Source organism: Trypanosoma brucei, chromosome 1 (genome assembly GCF_000002445.2).
Source record: "Trypanosoma brucei brucei TREU927 chromosome 1, complete sequence".
Lineage (NCBI taxonomy): Eukaryota > Euglenozoa > Kinetoplastea > Trypanosomatida > Trypanosomatidae > Trypanosoma > Trypanosoma brucei.
Window position 1 is genome coordinate 316,167 of NC_008409.1, and position 18,227 is coordinate 334,393.

The following is an 18,227-nucleotide window of genomic DNA, read 5'->3' on the forward strand; positions in this document are numbered from 1 at the left end:
CCGCTTAGTACGCGCCTTGGAGCATGGCGACTATTTACCACGAGGGCTTCAAAGTGCGGTATGTGACTCGCGGCATCGGTTCATGGGTGCTTTATTTCTTAAGCCTTGCCGCTCTGTTTATTCTACCTTTTGTTATCGCTACTTCTATGGGGGGCATTTGGCTAACCAACAGCCACTTTACGCAGCATCCCAGGTTGAAGTTCAGCGGCAGGTGTCTCCTTCGTTATACGACTGTGCGCGGGAAGGAGAAGTTGTGGACGTGTTCTGACGCCTTCAACGAAAAGTTGTTATATGGCCATGCGGAGTTGGACACGTTGCCATTCTTCACCATCTACGAGGAGGATCGGGACAGTGATGGCAGTGTAGATTGTGTAACCATAGTTCTTGGCCTTCCTGTGAATAGTCTAGGAAGCAGAGTGGAAAATAGCTTTCCACCACCCGATGAGATGGACGCGATCGAACGCGTGGAGTTTATTCCTGAATTCATCTACGAAATCATACATCCATCTATTCATTTGAATATGACAGCTGCCCCCCTTATTGTTTTCCAACGTCCCGGGGGAGGGCACGCATCGGCATCCGGGACGGGAGGGGCGCATACGGGTGGTCCTGTGTGTGCGTCCACATCGGGGGATATTTTATTTCACACAACAGAACCTCTGTATTCGTGGTCCAACGTGCATTATGCTCACACATACGCGGACAGTCCCCTCGACGCCGTGGAGAGCATAGATGATGTACTTAATGTACCCCGTTTCGCTCAGAAATACGCATCCCGGAATCAATCCCTTTTGTTCAGACGTTACGCAGAATCCGCCGGTGGTGCCTCACTACTGCCTGACATAACATACGATCGAGTATTAGGCGAAGATATGGATACTGTGGGCGATTTCACATGGAAGCTCACGCTACGTGTTCAGGATGCCAACGTGCCGTACGTGTCATCTATACCGGAATTAATAAAGTGGGCGTGGATTCAATATTTTACCATTGCTTACGTTATACAATGGGTGCTATGGAAATTACGTGGCATGCTGTTGAAATCAGGAATGATTGGTTCAACTGCAATATTTCACCGTGGTTATGCACCGCGCTAGGGTTCTTAGTGTTGTTGTCTGTGAATTGTGGGTCGGCGGCCGCGTACCGAACGGCGAGTCCGTATAGCGTGTAGAACTCCACACATTTTTTTCATACATATCATGACTTCCTGTCACAGACGTACATAGTAACGGGAAACTGCGTATCGCTCGTAAGGAGGCTAACATCCCTCCTTTATATGTAATACGTACCGGTAAATGCACTCTTTATGTGCCAAGTTATCTTCGTGCGGTCGAAGCTCAAATTGTTTCTTTGTGGCTGTTACTATTAGTTTGTTTTTGTGCTTCTCATGTCGTGGGATCCGTGACCGCTTTTTCTTTCTTTTTTCAGCTACTTGCATGTTCTCCTTCAACCTCTATCCTCTTTTTTTCCTCATGCACCTCTTGCTCTTTTTGCTTTGGACCACGCTTTACTTCCTAAGGTGCGGCTTTTTTTTTGTGCGTTGTCGCACCCCTGCCGTTTCTGAAGGAGTCGCACAACGTCAATCACTTGGGTAGTGTGTTGCCCCGTGGTCCCAATTCAACTGGTAGAAGTGCGGAACTCACAGATTATTTTTGTTGTTAGATGGCAATTGTTGTCGTGCAGGTGGGCCAATGCGGTAATCAACTGGGTGAGGAACTATGGCGACAGCTTTCGATTGCCACTGATAAAGGTGCCGTGCGTTCACCTTTCTTTACCAGTAATCGGAAGGCTCGTTGCGTTATGGTTGACTCTGAACCTAAGGTGGTGCAGACCGTCTACAACCGTTATGCCGATATTATGCGGGCTGAAAACGTTGTCTGCGGTCACTCTGGTCGCGGGAATCACTGGGCGTTAGGTTATTACGGTCTCAATAATCCAAAAAGTAGTCGGTGTGCTGAGAAAGCCGCCGCATCCCGTCCATTTCAGGTCACGAAGGATCAGCGGCGGGGTGACAACTTTGTTGTACGCGATGCTCTTCGCGCCATCTATGCCGAAACACGTCGCACAGATGACACGGAGGAGTTTGAGGCAATTTTGGTATTACACAGTTTAGCTGGTGGTACAGGCAGCGGTATGGCTTCGCTACTGTTAGAGAAGATACGGTACTACTTCATTGAACCGACTGAAGACGAACTTGCAAATGCGGACGAGAAAGCGGAGGCGGACATGATGTGGAACGACGGACTGGATGGTATGCTGATGCACAAACGGCGAGCCCTATTTCTTATCAGCATTGCAGTCGCACCACAATCCATTGGGGAAATATCCACCCAAAGTTTGAATGCAGCACTTACTCTGCATGCCTTGCGGATCGTAGATGCTGTGCTGCTGTTACGCAACGACGACTGCCTGAGGGCGCGGGATGATCGAGCTGCTGGTCCGCGTGGGGCCGGAGGGAAGGAGACCATTTCCTCTTCTTCTTCCCTTTCCCTCCTTAAACCTTGTGCAACCTTCACCGAGGTGAACGAAGTTTTCGTGACGTTGTTGATGCCCGTGCTCTTGTACGGTGTGGGGGAGAGTCCTATTTGTAATCTTGTGCTATCGTGCTCCCCGAGTCATAGAAAAATGAACAACATCTTGACGATTGTGCCTACACCGCAGCGTCACTACCTGCGGTTCAAGGAGTCCTCCATTCTCTCACGTTTCTACTGCATCACTGGTGCGAAGTCACACCTGCCATCCGTGTGTCCAACAGTTCCTGTGGAGTTGTTGCACACCTCGAGGTCTCTTCAGTCGACGGATCCTGTGCATTCTAGGGAGGAGGTAAAGATACCGAAACCGCTGTATCTGAGCTTTGTTCAACCTGGGTCAAAGAAGCGTTCTCCGGCGGCTACACTTCTGACTGAAATTGAGGGTGTCCTCGTTATGAACCAGGCGCGTGAACTAAATGCACAGTTGCTGTTCCCTCTCTTGCGAACAGCAGCAGTGAAGGTAAAGGCAGGTGCTTTCATGTCCACATTTCTGGATTCCGGAGTGGCGGCAGAGCGCATTCAGTTGGCGATCAAGAGTGTTGCTCTTAAGCTTGCTGATGCGGAGGAGGATTGATTTTCGGTGTTTCCCCTTCTTCCCCACCAGTTTCCAATGAGACGGTTGTCTCCACGGAGGGCGTGATACATTGCTTTCCTTTTGGTTGCAGTGCGGAAGGGGGAGTATATATATTTTTTATGTTCGTCGGATTCCCAGCTCCAATTTGTCTTGTTTGTGAATTCTTTGTCAAGTGGCGCAGCGGCGAGTGGATGGACAATGAATCTGTCATTGCCATGATCAGAGTATTTATTCCATTGTCACGCGTAACGTCAGCGTGCGTCTACATTCGCCACCGCATACTCGTCACATTCCATATCTGTCTGTTTGTTTATTTTTTAATTTTGGTATCCCTTATGTGTTTTCCCCTTTACTCTCGACTTACCTGTGTTAGCATGCGACATGAGGCCACTGAGGTGTAGTTTTGGTCGCAGGCACCGCGTGACGAGCGCGGCATTTGGCGTTTCCCAGTTTCCTTCTAGCAGTAGCACCTTCTCAGCATCGTGCCGGTGGGTGGTGATACCACCAGTGGAACCCATAACTAGCGCATCCGCATCCGCGTCCTCTTCCTCTTCCTCCTCGCGCAAAGGTGAGTGCCGCACATCGTATCGTTTCGCAGTTAAGGATGAAGAGCGAGGGCTATACGATCATGGCGTTACACCCGATGCTCGAACTCTTGCTGCGGAGGCTGAAGCGCAATATCGTGCCAGCTCCGAGTTCCTTCACGCACCTGCCGGTGGTTTACCCGCCCCGGAACTACACATGGAGGTGGACGGCACATCGGTTTCCTGCATTGCAGCACCATTTGGAGAAGAGTACGTTCCATCAAGTAAGGAACGCTTTGCGCACCGTGGACACGTGGGGGACCTGAGCAGGCAACGTACTTCGGACCGAAAGTACCTTTTGGATGCCCGGTCGCACCTGAATATCCGTAAGGAGCGGCAACTAAGTGAATTACTGTCCGCCCCCATGCCACTTTTGCAGAAATCAAATGAAATCCAGCAGATGCTTCTGTCGGATTTCTACCCTCAAAATCTTGTTGTGTCATCTCGCAACGTAGAGGCCGTCATTGCCCTATGGGCGCAGTGTAGCCTTGAACAGTGCATCGCTGGGCTCAACAGTCAACGACCAGAGAATCTTTTAGCCCCGTCAGCTGACACAACTTGTCATGAAGTGGACGCAGTGGATAGTGTGCCGTTTCTCAACCATATGAAGCGATTGTATTTTCATTCCAGACAAACCCACGTGGCACCAACTCCCCTTGTTCTGGAGTATGTGATGACAGCATTAGGCAACGTGACCACTGCAGACAGTCGCGTTTTTCACCTAGCCAACCGGCTCCTGTTGGATGCGGACAAGTACGTTATATTACCGACGCGTACCACCTACGCCGCGTTCTTCACTATATGCTCGCTCCATAACGCAATGCCGTTTGCGCTTTCCCGCTTCAAGGATGCGGTTGTTAATCTCCACGTAGCTGTTGACGCTACTATGGCGTCGGCAATACTTGAGGGGTTGGTACAAAATGGCTTGGTGGAGGAAGCAGTGCTCTTATTAGCTCGGCTTCAACACGTTCCGATGGACGTACAACTGTTAAACACGGCACTCGAAGTGCTTTTGCTGTCAAAACAGCCACAATCCTGCTTTTCTGCGTTTGAAGCTGTTAGACACTCTGGGGTAGAGCCCACAGCAGACACTTATACTCTGCTTTTGCTAGCGTGCGAGCGCTCCGGCCTCTGGGGGAATACAACCGCAATTCTTGCTGACATGCAAATGCGTCGCGTAAAGGGGGATGGGAGGACACTGAACCTGCTACTCAAGGGCCTTCTCACCGAACGCCTCCATGGTTATTCGAGGCAGTTATATGAGACGATGGTAAACAAAAATGTGGAGGTATGGCCAGCGTTGGAGTCTCACATGAAGTCACGAACAGCTGGGGGCGAACAATTAAAACGTGGTTCAACTATTAAAACCTCGAAGTCAAGTCAGCCGTCGTAGCGTCATGGTTACGTTGTGGAGTTGTCTACGTTGGTTGGTGTACGTGTGTCTGTGTTTGTGTTAGTAACATGCAAAAGGACGTAGTTCCCTCATCCAACCGTCATGCTGGTGAAACTGGGCGGTTGTTTGGGTTTGTTAAATGAGACAGTTAATCCCCTTAAAGTACTGTTGCGTTGCTGATTCCATCTATCGTGTGTGTTTTGTTTCCTTGTGTTTTAGTCCATCTCCTAATTTTCATTGTTCTCCCCTGTTCCCCCCGTTTTTTCTCCTTCTTGCTACCAAATACCGTGTGCGCGTTTGCTCCCGACATGGCTTTCATTTTTGGGTTGTCTTCAACCGAAGGAGGACTAGTATATTCGACCCTCAAGCGCGCAGCATGCTTTCGTATACAGTGAAGGAGGAAGTAAAGGATGAAAAGCTCCCCGGAGCTAACAACTTCGCTGACGTCGGAGGATCATTGGAGGATGAGGAACCCATGACGCTGTACACGTGCGCGAATTGCACGCGCGTTGTAGCATTATGCCCGTCCTCCCAACTCATGTGTACGCATTGCGTTCATCGTACGGGTTCCTCTACAGTGTTCTACAAGGTTCGCCAGCAACCCACAACATATGACACTATTTGATAACACAAAGCCATTTAGGAGATGGTGCCCTTCCGGCTGACGCCTACATTGCCTCGGTTGTGGCGGCCCCCTGTTGTGCGAGTACGGAAGAGGTGACTGAATTGATTCTCTTTCGCGCACTCCTCCGCGACGAACGCCATCAGTTGCGCACATACACACACACATACACAATTCTCTATGCCAAATTTCTGTCTGTGTGTACTGATTCTTTTGTTGAATATGTCAGTAAATTTTTACTATTTTGTTTCTTTCTCAGCCACGTTTATGTCCGTGCCCCTTTATTTTATTTATTTTATACTCCATGCATTCCAGCGTTTGCCCTCACAATAGTTTCACCGTTGCAACTATGATGAACAGGCCGCCGCCCCAGCAGGCGATGCGGTCAGCAGCAACCAAAGATGTTGTGCCCCAACCCCAGTGCGTCTGCGCAAGTTGCTTCTCACCGCTTCCGTTACCTCGTCCCGACGCAACAGGAACACCGTTTCAATGCCCCCAATGCCGAATGGCTGGTATAGATATGAAAGTGCTTTACACCCGTCGTGCGTTCCCAACAGAGCATAGTACAAACTGAAGGGCGGGTGTTAAGCCCCATTCTGGGATGTTATTTTTTCTTGTACCACATTTACGGTAAGGGTGCAAGAGTGGGAGCTGACAGAGGGCAGTGGATTACGGTTCGAGGGAGGGGAAAGTATATGAAAGTTGGGTGTGCTCTCGCTTTTGTAGGCATGTATGTTTTACTCATACTGGAAACGTATCCGTCCCCGAGCTATTCTTTTTTGGCTTCCGCATCTTTAGCAACCCGTGTGCTCAAGGAGGGCGATGAGAGGTGCTCATATCTTCAACAGTTTTACCTTGTGTCCGTGGTGGCTTATCGTGCCAAATTCATTTTCTTGCATTCCTTATCTGGAGCGCTCAGCAGCCCGTCTGTACGTGATCTGGGCACACTCCTGTTTATTCTTGTGTTATCGTGTGAAGTCAGAGATAGATTGCAAAGCACTACAGCCTGTTAAGCGACAAAACGGGGTGTGTTACCGGTTTCTTCTTCTTACTACTAAAACATATTTTTCCTTTTTAAAATTTTCAAGTATTAACCGAAAGTCAGTTGGGTGTGGGCCGTTAGGGTGTGCCTCTGTAAATTTGTTTATAGTTCAGCGGAGGAGGTCTCTCCACGCACAAACCAGTGCGTGTTTAGGAGGTGGTGGTGGGAGGTTGAGGGATTTTTGTGTGTTGCCACTACGCAAACACAAGCGGCCAAATAAGGTGTAAATTCGGTTGCCGTCCTCGTTAGCGTACGTCTTGTGTTGACATTGAGGTCGCAGCACCATGTTCGTGCGGTCTTTCTGTTTCCTGCGTAAATATGGCAGCAAGTCAAAGACACCGGACCTCAAGACAAGTTTCACCAAAACCACTAACTTCCGAAAGGCGGAGAAAATTAGTATCACCACAACAGATGGGGAAATAGTAAAGGGCCGCGGTAAGATACGGCGGCGCACCCACAGCGCACTAAAAGAAGCCATTGGGGCCATGGAGCACCCCGCGATTTGGCTCTGGTACCCGTGGCGTATGAATCCTGAACCCCCGACACCGCACATGCCCCAACGCCGTGCCCTGAAAAACGTTCATGGCGCGGTATTTAACGATCTAACACCCGTACAGAAGAAACGGCAGGAGCAGATGTTGTATGGCGTTAACATACCGGAGACGCGACAAATGAAGTTTGAGGAGCAACATCCGCTGCTTGCTGGAGCGCTGCGGAAGCTTGAGGGTCAGCCGAAGGGTTTCCCGTTTTGGTACAGAAAGTATCCGACACGTCGTCACGCCTACGAGTACCGTTTTAGCATTCCTGTGGAGATGTTAGACGGGTACAACGATGACGTAAAAAAGGCTCTCTCAAAAGGTATGATGTCGATTCAGGAAAAACAGTTCGCTCAAGAAGCCATGTACATGGAGCGTTACGCCGAACACGACTTCGATACCACAAGCCCGGCGGTGCTAGCGGTTAAACGCGCGCTTAAGTGCCGTGTGCTACGAAACCACCTTCTGACCAATCCGCACAATAACATTATCAAGACAGTGTTGGCGAACACGGAGCGGAAACTTAACCACGCCCTGCGCAGACTGCGTAAGGTAGATTTTAAGAAGTACTGGGAAATCATTCGTGACCACGATGTGCAGGATATACTTCAGCCTCCCAACCTCGTCACATACCGTCAGGGATCGTACTGGAAATATGACTGGAATGCAGGCTTGGCAATATCAACAAATCTTGCGGATGTGATGGATCCTCGTGGTTTAAATGGTTGCGTTGAAACGGGCCGATCCCGCTCGGAGGTCGCGCGTGATCTCGGCCTCTCATATACTCGGCCTCTGCATGAGAATGAGAAGAAACAGTTGTCTCACCAAGCCGTCTACTATGAGCGGCTGGCTAAATTTAAAATGGAGCAACCCGAAGCGGCACGGGCGATGGAGCGTGAGCGGTTCGTGCGGAAATTCTCCGGCATGTTTGTGAAGATGGACATTCGTTCGGGAGCACCAGACTTCCCAAGCACATATCGTAGGTTACTTGGAACAAAGGTGGTGCGATGGGCGTCTAAGCGACACGGCCCCAATTAGTCGCACACACACGCGTACGTTTCGGCTTAAGTGTTGGATAAGGCATTTTAACTCAATCATGTTTGTTCGCCTTCTATTGGTGGTGCGTGGACATGCGTTTGTCATAGACCAACACAGTGGTTTTGGCTGAGGCATATTGTTTTCTCCGTCTTGAACCTTTGTCTGCTTGGGCTTGAGTTCTAATCACTTCGCTTTTTTTTTTACATTTATAATTTTGTAGCGTTTCTCTTTTAAAATATGAGACTTCTTTGTTACCACTCTTTGTGCAGCATCGATGGTTCCTAAACAAACAACAACGTTACGGGTACGACATAGCAGTTTTTTTTCTTTATTGATGATTATCTTCTCGCTAATGGTGGTGAAAATAAAAAGGAATGCGAAGGTTTAGATTGGCTCTACTGTGTTTGATGCATATGCGGCAGTAAATGGCGTGGTCGTGGAAGTGGATATATATTTGAGGCTGCGATTTCGTTTTGCAACGATGGCAACATTAATTGGGTATATTTGATGAGGTGAGCCAAACTGCCCGCGCAACCGTCATTTTGCCGTAATGCTGTGAAAGTTGTGCGTTTTCATTGGTTGTTTTACCCATTGTGTGTAATACGGAGGAAAGGGAAATTGAGTAGGTGGTTGTGCAGTGGTAATATTGAGTGTATGTTATTTGATGTTGATTGTGATCGTCGCGGGCATACGTCGGATGCTAAGTTGCGTTTATTCACCTGTTGAAATCCCATAATTCCAGCTGACAGGCTCTGTTGAAACATATTAATAATGCTTGCTTATTTTCCACTCTTATACTGTCTTTTTTTTTTTACATTTTGTGCTGTACTTCATTTGTTGGTGAAATTTACCGTCTATATTTTCAAAAAAAAGAAGGGGAGAAAAGGGGAGATCATTGGGTCGCTGGTTTATTACTGTCTGCGACCATTTCGCACATCCGTATCCACGGTATTGTCAACCCCTCCCGCTTCGGTGATTTTATTATAGTTACTCCATTTTTATCGTCACTGAAGCTCCTTCTGTTTTTAACATATATAAACGGGGCGAGTTCGTGTTCGTATTAAACGATGGGTTACACACGGGAGCGTACTAATCGCCATTTTTTTGTAGCGCGGGCCAACGCCTTCTTTTCACGGCTTCCCATCGCCCGCGTCCAACGTTCCCTTGCGATGGAGGCCGTACGTGAAGGGCGTATGCGACCGTGGAAATATACGAAGGAACAAATATTGGGTGCACCAGTGACATGCAATTTTGAGTATAACCCGCGTCCAGTGCGGCTTATCGGAACGGTGATGGACGCCCACACGGAGGAGACGAGTATTAAAGGCGGCTTGAAGGTGTACGCACGAAATGAGGAAACGAACATGATGTTGTGGATACCACCTGGGAATCCTAAGCTACGTCATGAGGTGACATCTACAAAAGGAAGCTTTCAGCATTACCTCGATGAACGTGATAAGTGGGATGAGGCGTGGATTACGGGGCGTGCAAGAATGAAGTAAATGTATGAGGTGGCGTCCATGTGTTGTTTTATCCTTCACACGTTACAGTTTTTGACATGTCGTTTGGGTGGCGTGGGCGGGAGGCCCCAGTTACTTTTTTTTTTTTGCATGTTTGGTTCGTTGGTACCTTTTGTTGTTTGTTTGCCAGCTTATGGTGCAATTACATCAGTTGTGTCACTGAAAAAAAAAAGGTGTGATACGGCTGCTGCTGCTGCTGCACTTTTGCCTTTTTGGTGGACGTTTGTTTCCCTCCTCCTTGCACATGGTTTGTGATACTTCACCCGAACGGTGCGTCTACGCGATTAACCCCGGTCCATTTAAAGCAGCGTGAGGAAGTGTATGCGAGACGTAAAAGCTTGAAGTATAACCGAAAAGTGTATTTAAAATAAACAAAAAAAAATATAATAAGACCGGTTATCGGTTATTCCCCTTTTGCTTTTTTTTGGGGGGGGAGGGGGGAGAGGGGGAGTAACTATTAAACTTTTTGTTTACTTCCCCTTTTCTATTGCCTTGGAAGGACAGACTGTAGAGCGCGTTTGAGGGGGGTGGTCGAAACCGACTTGAGGTCGACGGGCTGGAGTCACTGTTATTAATTCCCCAGCGCTGAGTGTACAGGGGCATTCACACGCGTCTGTAGCAATACATATCCAGATAAACGGGAATAAATACAATAAATAAGTATACATAATACTGTATTGAGAAGTTAGTCACCATTTTGACAAGATGCCGGCCACTGAGATGCAACAGATGGAAATGGATATGGTGCAAGGCATGTATGATTCCTTCACTCTTTGCAGTGAAGACCCTCCAACATATTCGGTCGTTCTCTCAGCTACGGAAGATGAGCCGCCGGAGTTACGCGTCACTGTTGTATACGAGTCTGATGACTATCCCGAAACAATGGCACCGACTGTACGGCTGGAACATTTCGCCAAAAATCGTCGTATGCCCACTGCTCCACTTTTAAAGGAAATAATGGAACTCTGTGAAGAGCAGATAGGTATGCATAGTATTATCTCTGTACTTCAAAAAGCCCAAGAGTATTTGACAGAGTTTGCAGAGGGAGATGAAAAGGCAGAGTTGCAAAAAAGGGGCGAGGCGCTTGGAAACGCAGCCGGTACCGCGGTTGTTCAGGACCCGACCATTCGAATTGGTAACGCCGTTACACGCGAGCTCTTCGAGGAATGGAGTCAAAAACGCAGAGCCGAGAGATTGCGGGAGCGTGAAGCTAATGAAAAGAAAGTTAGTGGAAAGCTGACAGGTAGACAGTTGTGGGATGCGGCGCTTAGGAACACGGAGTGGGACCTGTTTTGTGGCTCGGATACCGAACAAGATGTTGATTTGGACGCTTTTGAACCGGTAGATGAAGACGACTTGGACGAGCAGGAGTTTGATTTGGATGAATGAGATTGCAGGAGGGAGGGCGAGTTTGTGGTGCAGGTAAATACTGGTGGGGAGATGAGAATAATGATCATATCCGCGTGGTTACATTTTTAAAAATTTAGAAACTTAATTCCTGAATGGGCTTCTGAAATGAACATGCTGTGAGCATGTTTTTTTTTTTTTGCTCAGTCTAAGTGATCTCATTTAGTCCTTTTTTAAAAAATTTTTACTTCTGTTTTTGTTTTGCGTGATAGCCGTATTTTCATCCTTGCTTTGCGGTGGGAGCCGTTTATGCGAGGCATTACATTGGCGCTGGCGCCACCATCTCTTTTATTTGTCCCGAAAATTCAGCGGCGGTGCTTCAACGTCATACAACGTGGTAACGATCGCGAGGTGGATTCGCTTTTTGCACTGCTGGGCTTTGCTGGTGACAATGAGGCGCATCGCATACGCCGGACCCGTGCGGAACTGCGGCAGGGGTTTATGCGTGAAGCAATGAAGCTGAAAGACCCTCAAAATGACAAGAGCGACGCAGCCAAACTGGAAAAACTTAGAGAGGCGTATCAGTTGCTTTCCAATGATCGCTTTCGTGTGCAATACGCTGCGCATCACTACGCCTCTCCAGATGCCTCACTTCATCTTCTTGTGGACGGCGGCCAGGTTGCCGCTAACTTTAACCCTGAACATCAGTCGTTTAACTTTGTTGATCACGCCATCTCAAGAGCCGCTATGAGCCCCTCTTCCCGGTCATCGTCGGATAAACAGCGATCCTTCAGTGACTTTACTGGTCAGTATAATTCAGTGATAGGTAACACCGGTTGCTCAACCGACGCTCGTCCATATAACGCTCCTGAAGCCCGAGCCGCCATAAATGGTGCGGGTATTAATTTTATGTTGCGCATCTCATTCGATGAAAGTGTTCTCGGCTGTACCAAGACGGCTGTCTATGAAAAAAATGTTTCATGCCAGCGGTGTAGTGGTAATGGGCGAATGGTGCTCAAACGCCCTCGGAAATGCCCACAGTGTCGTGGTCGCGGCTCCACGCACCTTCCAAGCGCCACGTATCATATTGAGCGCTCATGCACGTATTGTAATGGCGACGGAGTGACACCTCCTCCGAAGTGTAGCGGGTGCCGAGGAGCCGGTGTTGTGCCCGGGCACACGGTTCAGGTTCCAGTTGATATCCGCCCCGGAACCACAAATATGACAGCGTGTCGCCTTCGTGGTATGGGACATGATGGTGTGCGTGGCGGTGTGGCAGGTGATCTTATTGTGACTGTGTTAGTTCAGGAACACCGCGTCTTTCACCGTGATGGTCTAGACCTACACATGGTGCTGCCCATTACTTTATCTACGGCATTATTGGGTGGTATGGTGTCTGTGCCTCTGCTTCACGGGCCTTTTTGCACACGGGTGCCACCATGTGTAAGAAATGGGCAACAAATAAGGCTTAGTGGAAGGGGTGTTACACTCGACGGTAGCGGAGTCCTCACCAATGCTGAAGAGGGGATTGATACGGACAGTTCAGCTTCTAAACAGGAGCAACAGCAACGTGGTGATCTCTACATACATTTACTTGTCGTTATTCCTAAGGGTGAGGAATTAACTGGGGCGCAGAGGAGCGCTCTCGAACAATTTGTTGTTGAACAGGATGGCAATGGTGCTGAAGGTGTGGATGATATCACACCAACTGCCCTGAAGAGGCGGTTTCGGCACTGGCTGCCGGGTACGTAAGGGATGGGATTGTGGTATGGAGCAGCTGCCAATACGATTTCATATGAGATGTGCCATGGCCCTACCGTGAGCTCATAGTTGAATGCGGGTGCAGCGCCCTCATTTTATTACGCGTTCACACATATGAAAGTTCAATCGAATAACGGTGACAGAACACACACATATATGTATATATATATGTGTGTGTGTGTGTTTGTGTTTGTGTCTGTTTTTTTTCTTTTTGTATAGGGTCAACATAAAATGTTTTCCCCTTTCCTTTCTCTGTGAAGTTTCTGTTCACCCCCCTCCTCTAATCCTCATCGTCTTTGTGCTTGCACTCGAAGCAGTTGCAGCTGCACGTACTTTTAGTCCTTCTTTCCCTTATTAATCTTCCCCGCTGTCTTTACCGCATTGGATGATTGGTAGGTAATGAAAACAGAGGTAAGCTTGCAAGCGAGAAAAATACAAGATTAAAAACCTGGTATTTGGTACCACGATTGAAATTGTAGGGAGAATAAAACAAAAAAAATAAATACATGATGTACCGGTTCTACAACGAAGACATATCATTTTGGATATGCGGAACTCAGATCTCTGTGTTGGCACAATTGTCTTTTGCTATGAGAGTGAAGGGCGCGTTGAGTGGGAAGCCATGCCGAATTTAGTGCGAGGCCATCCTAATTAAGGTACCCGAGAGCGCGGTGAGTTGTGTTACTTTCCGTATTGGAGTACAGTTGTGTATACTGTTTGATTCTATTCGCTTTGGTATCTAGCACAGCCGGTGGCTAGGACGAAAGTTGCTCGAGGAAAAGTGCTTGCTTTTACGCTGTCTTTCGTATTTGCTGCCCTTTTCTCTGGCTTTGAACTGTCAGGATTTTTTTAAAAAAAGAATGCTTCCCCCCCTTTTTTTTTTGCTACAGAGCCAAAAAAGAAAAAAACCACAAAAAACCGCTAAAGGGGGCCAGCATCACAGCTTCGTTGTGCTGAAGGTTGTTGCGTGTTCTTTCTTTTGTCTGTATGTTTTCTTTTTCCATTCTTGCTCATAGTTCTTGCATCCCCTCTTTTTTTTTTTTTGGTTGTTGTTGCGTTGGCATCCGTTTGTTATCCTCAAAATACTGACGCAAACACGCTGACGGCCAATAACAGACACGCCGAAACATCACTCGGTTGAGTTAAAACGGTAGACGAGGAGGGTGGGGGACGTATGGAAGGCAGTGCAACTGCGAAAGCGTATATGCTTCCGTCACCAGAACTACGCCCGGTGAGTGGGACGGGTGCTTGCAAGTACATTGTGGTTACTGGTGGGGTATGCAGTTCCCTTGGAAAGGGAGTAACAACATCAGCTACAGGAGCACTTCTGCGCGCTGAAGGATATCAGGTGTGCAGTATAAAAATTGATCCCTACATTAATATGGATGCGGGGCTTATGAGCCCCTACGAACATGGTGAAGTATATGTTCTTGATGACGGAGGGGAAGTAGATCTCGATCTTGGAAACTATGAGCGTTGGATGTCTGTTCAGTTGCGGCGTGAGCACAACATCACGACCGGTAAGGTCTACCAGAAACTCATAAACAAGGAACGTCAAGGGGGTTTCTTGGGTAAAACCGTGCAGTTGGTTCCGCATTTCACAAATGATGTCGTTGAGTCCATTTTTAGAGTATCTCAGAGCCCAGTTGATGAAAGTGGTGCCCAACCTGAAATATGCATGATTGAGCTTGGTGGTACAGTGGGTGATATGGAGTCTCAACCCTTTGTTGAGGCGTTGCGTCGGCTTCGCTGCTTAGTGGGGCCGGATGAATTTTGTTTAATGCACACGACATACCTACCGGTGTTTGGCGGATCACAGAAGACAAAACCAACTCAACACAGCACGCGCACTCTTCTCTCTATGGGGCTACAACCCGATATTTTGATATGCCGAAGTGAAAACCGACTGACTCCTGATGCGAAGGAGAAGCTGAGCAATTTGTGTGGAGTGCGATCTGGTGATATCGTGTCTGCCCCGAATGTGAGTTGCCTCTATGAGGTTCCCGTTGTTTTTACTAAGGATGGCTTGGTTGATCGGCTGGTTGAAAAGCTCAGACTTGTGAAGAGGACACCAGCCACCGATGTGCCTCGTATTGACACATACAAAACTTACGTTAAGATCCTTCGCAACATGAGTAACCCAACTGTGCGTATTGCCTTCGTTGGAAAGTACTTGCAGGACGCCGGGGATACGTACTTTTCAGTTCTTCAATGCTTTGAACACTGCCAAATTGCCCTGCAAGTGCGTCTTGACATTCTTTACGTAGACTCCGAGGAACTTGAGGGTCCTAATGCGGATGAGGCTCGAAAAGCACTTCTCGGTTGTGACGGCATATTTGTTCCGGGTGGTTTTGGTAATCGGGGAGTGGACGGCAAGTGTGCTGCTGCTCAAGTAGCTCGCATGAACAATATTCCTTATTTTGGTGTGTGTCTTGGCATGCAAGTAGCAGTTATTGAACTCAGCCGCAATGTAGTGGGTTGGTCAGATGCCAATAGTGAAGAGTTCAACAAAGAAAGCACCCATCAGGTGGTTCGCATCATGGATTGTGATCGTAACAAAATGGGTGCCAACATGCACCTCGGCGCTTGTGATGTTCACATCGTTGAGAAGTCATCCATCATGGCTAAGATTTACTCGAAATCAAACATTGTTGTTGAGCGACACCGCCACCGTTATGAAGTAAACACCGCTTACTTTGAAGATTTGCGTAAGGCTGGGCTTTGCATCAGTGCCGTGACGGACCCCACATTTTCCTCTCGCTGTCGTGTTGAGGCTGTGGAGAATCCGTCGTTACGCTTTTTTCTCGCAGTGCAATTTCACCCTGAGTTTATTTCAACCCCAATGGATCCCGCGCCAACATATTTGTCGTTTATGGCAGCAGCAGCCAAGAAGGATTACGTCTGGCCGCAAAAGTGTTCTCAACGCCGGTTGAAACAGGCGTAAAGGGAGTTGTGGCTTCAATAAGGAACAGAAAATTAAATATATTCGTGGATAAAAAAGAGAGAAATGAGGGAGGGGGGAGGAGGAGGAGGGAAAAAAAAAAGGAGTTTTGTTGTTGTTAAGATGCGCTGTGTTTGGATACGGAGATGAAAACGAGTCTAGTGTATATATGTGTGTGTATGTGTGTGTGTGTAACAAGTGATACGCTTCGTATTCACGCTAGAAATGAGGTTAGTGGAGGAGAACAAATTAATCGGGACGGCCATGACTTCCTCTTGAACGTTAACATAAACCGATTAATTCAATTCGTCAGACCAATGAAAAAAGAAAAGAAAAAAGAAAAGAAAAGAAAAAAGAAAAAAGAAAAAAGAAAAAAACATTTTAGGTGTCACAGCAGGGCCATTGGTCTGGTGGAGGTGGTGGAGGAACTACGTTACGGAATGTGCTGCTCGTTGTAAAGGAACAATATGAACGCTATTACACATACCACTTTTTTTTCCCCCTTTTTTTTTACTCGTAGCCGGTTTTTTGTTTTTGTTTTTCTTTCCGTGGAGGCGGGTTGCTTTCCGCAAGAAAACTTCAAGTAAAGAAGTGAGGGGTGAAAAAAAAAAACAACAAAACAACAAAAAAGTTTCATGTGTTCTCCTTTTTTTTTTTTTCTGCTTTTGCTTTTATTTTCTCCTCTTGTTGGGACCTGCGTGCCGTTCTGAAATTTGTATAACTCATGACAATGAAACTTCTACAATAAAAACTCACAATATGAATGGAAGAAGAAGAGGCGATTTGACACCGCTGCGGGATGCGAAACTCTCCGGGAAACAAAAAAAAAGGGCTGGAAGATATATAAATATATATATATATATATTTGAGAATAGTAAAGAAGAGGAAAAAGAGAATTTTTTTTTTAAAAGAAAGTTTTTGTGTGAAGTGTGGAGAAGGGCTTTTTTTTTTTTGAAAAAAAAAAAGGTGCCGCTTTCGACACCAATGTGGATATTTGGCGCGCGCCTCTTCCTCCTCCTCTTTTGTCGTTTTCGTTTTCTTCTTTGGTGGTAACTACATCTGTATATAATATATATATATATATATATATATCCATGAAGGGGAAGTAAAAGAGAAAAAAAAAAGAGTCTAATAACGATAATAGCAATAATAATTATTATTATTTTAATAACAGTATTCGTCTCACTTCAAACTGAAACCGATATCACCAACTGCTAACCGCTATGGTTCCCAAGCTGCTTTACACAATTAGTAAAAGACTGTGAGATTAACATTCCTTTTGTGCATGTGTTTGTGTTTGTGTATATATATATATATATATATATATATATATTTCTTCGCTTCAACACGTGATTATGAGTACCAAAATAAAGAGGAGGAGGAGAAAGAGAAAGAGAAAGAGAAAGAGGGGAAAATAAAAATATATATATACCGACATGCGGACTTTTAAATGAAAACTTGAGCAAATTTACACATAAGCACACACAAGAACAAAATGACGAATTGAATCATCCAGCACAGTTGTGTTTAATAAGGTTATTGAATTGGTGTAGTGCATGAATGGCAGGCTACGTAATTATTGTTACTATTATTATTATTATGATGATGATGAGGGGGGTTACGCAAGTAACTAATGGCCCAGATGCGGATGTGCTGAAGGGAAAGAGCGCTTGAGTAAGAAATAAATATTATTGAAAGAAAGAAAGAAAAAGAAAAGAAGCAAAAATAAGGGGGAATGAATGTGGAGGGACGTCACGTTACGGTCGGCTGCTTTTTGTCTGTTTTTCTCTTCTGTTTTTCTCTTCTTTTTTTTTCCTTTTTTAATTATTTTTCCCTCCTTTCCCCCTTTTCCCCGCCATTCCTCATCTCTTTTCCCACAACATACTCGCGCGTATGTTCCTCCTTTTTTTCTCTTTTTTTTCCTTTTTTTAATTATTTTAGGGGTGAGGGAAAGAGGAGGATGGGGAATCGTATTGATTGTTGATAACGCAACAAAAAAAAAATAAAAAATAAAAATAAAGTCCATTAACGAACTATAGAATTTTTTTTTATTTTCAAAAAAAGAAGATATTCGATACATGCCGTAACACTTGTCGAAGAAAGCGAAGCATCTGAGGGACACCATTGGCGAAATTTTTCAAATCGCACCTGTGCGGGGTACTCATGTCGCTGAAGTTATCTTTTTTTTTTCTACTTTTTTCTTTTTGTTCTTTTTTATTTTTCTTTGTATGTGTTTGTGCGTTTGTGTGTCTCTTTGTGTTTTTTTAAACAAATAAAAAAGAAAGAGAAAAGGGGAAAAAGAAATTATTATTGTTTCCGTTTTCCCTTCCTTCTTTTA

The 18,227-nt window shown here is 46.4% G+C and overlaps 12 protein-coding genes across 12 annotated transcripts, besides 10 other annotated features; 11 read left to right on the plus strand and 1 right to left on the minus strand.

Moving 5' to 3' along the window:
* The first annotated feature begins 23 nt into the window (after window positions 1-23).
* Window positions 24-138: a sequence feature (Signal anchor predicted for Tb927.1.1140 by SignalP 2.0 HMM (Signal peptide probabilty 0.268, signal anchor probability 0.727) with cleavage site probability 0.195 between residues 39 and 40).
* Window positions 24-1,097, plus strand: TB927.1.1140 (hypothetical protein, conserved; the record flags this gene model as incomplete). Its single annotated transcript, XM_001218816.1, has 1 exon — window positions 24-1,097. One exon carries the CDS (start codon window positions 24-26, stop codon window positions 1,095-1,097), a length of 1,074 nt encoding a protein of 357 aa, XP_001218817.1.
* Window positions 84-152: a sequence feature (1 probable transmembrane helix predicted for Tb927.1.1140 by TMHMM2.0 at aa 21-43).
* A 565-nt stretch (window positions 1,098-1,662) lies between the features above and the next one.
* Window positions 1,663-3,105, plus strand: TB927.1.1150 (zeta tubulin; the record flags this gene model as incomplete). Its single annotated transcript, XM_001218817.1, has 1 exon — window positions 1,663-3,105. One exon carries the CDS (start codon window positions 1,663-1,665, stop codon window positions 3,103-3,105), a length of 1,443 nt encoding a protein of 480 aa, XP_001218818.1.
* Window positions 3,106-3,486: 381 nt separating this feature from the next.
* Window positions 3,487-3,580: a sequence feature (Signal peptide predicted for Tb927.1.1160 by SignalP 2.0 HMM (Signal peptide probabilty 0.874, signal anchor probability 0.006) with cleavage site probability 0.263 between residues 32 and 33).
* TB927.1.1160 (hypothetical protein, conserved) lies at window positions 3,487-5,082 on the plus strand (the record flags this gene model as incomplete). The annotated part of the gene is made up of 1 exon (XM_001218818.1): window positions 3,487-5,082. The coding sequence occupies one exon, from the start codon at window positions 3,487-3,489 to the stop codon at window positions 5,080-5,082; it is 1,596 nt and encodes a 531-aa protein (XP_001218819.1).
* Window positions 5,083-5,221: 139 nt separating this feature from the next.
* On the plus strand, window positions 5,222-5,707 carry TB927.1.1170 (hypothetical protein, conserved; the record flags this gene model as incomplete). The annotated part of the gene is made up of 1 exon (XM_001218819.1): window positions 5,222-5,707. One exon carries the CDS (start codon window positions 5,222-5,224, stop codon window positions 5,705-5,707), a length of 486 nt encoding a protein of 161 aa, XP_001218820.1.
* Window positions 5,708-6,526: 819 nt separating this feature from the next.
* Window positions 6,527-6,596: a sequence feature (Signal peptide predicted for Tb927.1.1180 by SignalP 2.0 HMM (Signal peptide probabilty 0.619, signal anchor probability 0.236) with cleavage site probability 0.464 between residues 24 and 25).
* On the plus strand, window positions 6,527-6,973 carry TB927.1.1180 (hypothetical protein, unlikely; the record flags this gene model as incomplete). Its single annotated transcript, XM_001218820.1, has 1 exon — window positions 6,527-6,973. The coding sequence occupies one exon, from the start codon at window positions 6,527-6,529 to the stop codon at window positions 6,971-6,973; it is 447 nt and encodes a 148-aa protein (XP_001218821.1).
* Window positions 6,974-7,030: 57 nt separating this feature from the next.
* TB927.1.1200 (hypothetical protein, conserved) lies at window positions 7,031-8,320 on the plus strand (the record flags this gene model as incomplete). Its single annotated transcript, XM_001218821.1, has 1 exon — window positions 7,031-8,320. The coding sequence occupies one exon, from the start codon at window positions 7,031-7,033 to the stop codon at window positions 8,318-8,320; it is 1,290 nt and encodes a 429-aa protein (XP_001218822.1).
* Window positions 9,388-9,822, plus strand: TB927.1.1210 (hypothetical protein, conserved; the record flags this gene model as incomplete). The annotated part of the gene is made up of 1 exon (XM_001218822.1): window positions 9,388-9,822. The coding sequence occupies one exon, from the start codon at window positions 9,388-9,390 to the stop codon at window positions 9,820-9,822; it is 435 nt and encodes a 144-aa protein (XP_001218823.1).
* Window positions 9,823-10,545: 723 nt separating this feature from the next.
* On the plus strand, window positions 10,546-11,229 carry TB927.1.1220 (hypothetical protein, conserved; the record flags this gene model as incomplete). The annotated part of the gene is made up of 1 exon (XM_001218823.1): window positions 10,546-11,229. The coding sequence occupies one exon, from the start codon at window positions 10,546-10,548 to the stop codon at window positions 11,227-11,229; it is 684 nt and encodes a 227-aa protein (XP_001218824.1).
* Window positions 11,230-11,496: 267 nt separating this feature from the next.
* Window positions 11,497-11,557: a sequence feature (Signal peptide predicted for Tb927.1.1230 by SignalP 2.0 HMM (Signal peptide probabilty 0.673, signal anchor probability 0.001) with cleavage site probability 0.489 between residues 21 and 22).
* TB927.1.1230 (chaperone protein DNAJ, putative) lies at window positions 11,497-12,939 on the plus strand (the record flags this gene model as incomplete). Its single annotated transcript, XM_001218824.1, has 1 exon — window positions 11,497-12,939. One exon carries the CDS (start codon window positions 11,497-11,499, stop codon window positions 12,937-12,939), a length of 1,443 nt encoding a protein of 480 aa, XP_001218825.1.
* TB927.1.1240 (cytidine triphosphate synthase, putative) lies at window positions 14,123-15,892 on the plus strand (the record flags this gene model as incomplete). Its single annotated transcript, XM_001218825.1, has 1 exon — window positions 14,123-15,892. The coding sequence occupies one exon, from the start codon at window positions 14,123-14,125 to the stop codon at window positions 15,890-15,892; it is 1,770 nt and encodes a 589-aa protein (XP_001218826.1).
* Window positions 15,893-16,035: 143 nt separating this feature from the next.
* Window positions 16,036-16,087: a sequence feature (Signal peptide predicted for Tb927.1.1250 by SignalP 2.0 HMM (Signal peptide probabilty 0.973, signal anchor probability 0.002) with cleavage site probability 0.467 between residues 18 and 19).
* On the plus strand, window positions 16,036-16,347 carry TB927.1.1250 (hypothetical protein, unlikely; the record flags this gene model as incomplete). The annotated part of the gene is made up of 1 exon (XM_001218826.1): window positions 16,036-16,347. The coding sequence occupies one exon, from the start codon at window positions 16,036-16,038 to the stop codon at window positions 16,345-16,347; it is 312 nt and encodes a 103-aa protein (XP_001218827.1).
* Window positions 16,282-16,287: a sequence feature (GPI-Anchor Signal predicted for Tb927.1.1250 by DGPI v2.04 with cleavage site probability 0.25800002 near 83).
* Window positions 16,348-17,519: 1,172 nt separating the features above from the next.
* On the minus strand, window positions 17,520-18,014 carry TB927.1.1260 (hypothetical protein, unlikely; the record flags this gene model as incomplete). Its single annotated transcript, XM_001218827.1, has 1 exon — window positions 17,520-18,014. The coding sequence occupies one exon, from the start codon at window positions 18,012-18,014 to the stop codon at window positions 17,520-17,522; it is 495 nt and encodes a 164-aa protein (XP_001218828.1).
* Window positions 17,562-17,630: a sequence feature (2 probable transmembrane helices predicted for Tb927.1.1260 by TMHMM2.0 at aa 37-59 and 129-151).
* Window positions 17,838-17,906: a sequence feature (2 probable transmembrane helices predicted for Tb927.1.1260 by TMHMM2.0 at aa 37-59 and 129-151).
* Window positions 17,855-18,014: a sequence feature (Signal anchor predicted for Tb927.1.1260 by SignalP 2.0 HMM (Signal peptide probabilty 0.001, signal anchor probability 0.967) with cleavage site probability 0.001 between residues 52 and 53).
* Window positions 18,015-18,227: the final 213 nt, after the last annotated feature.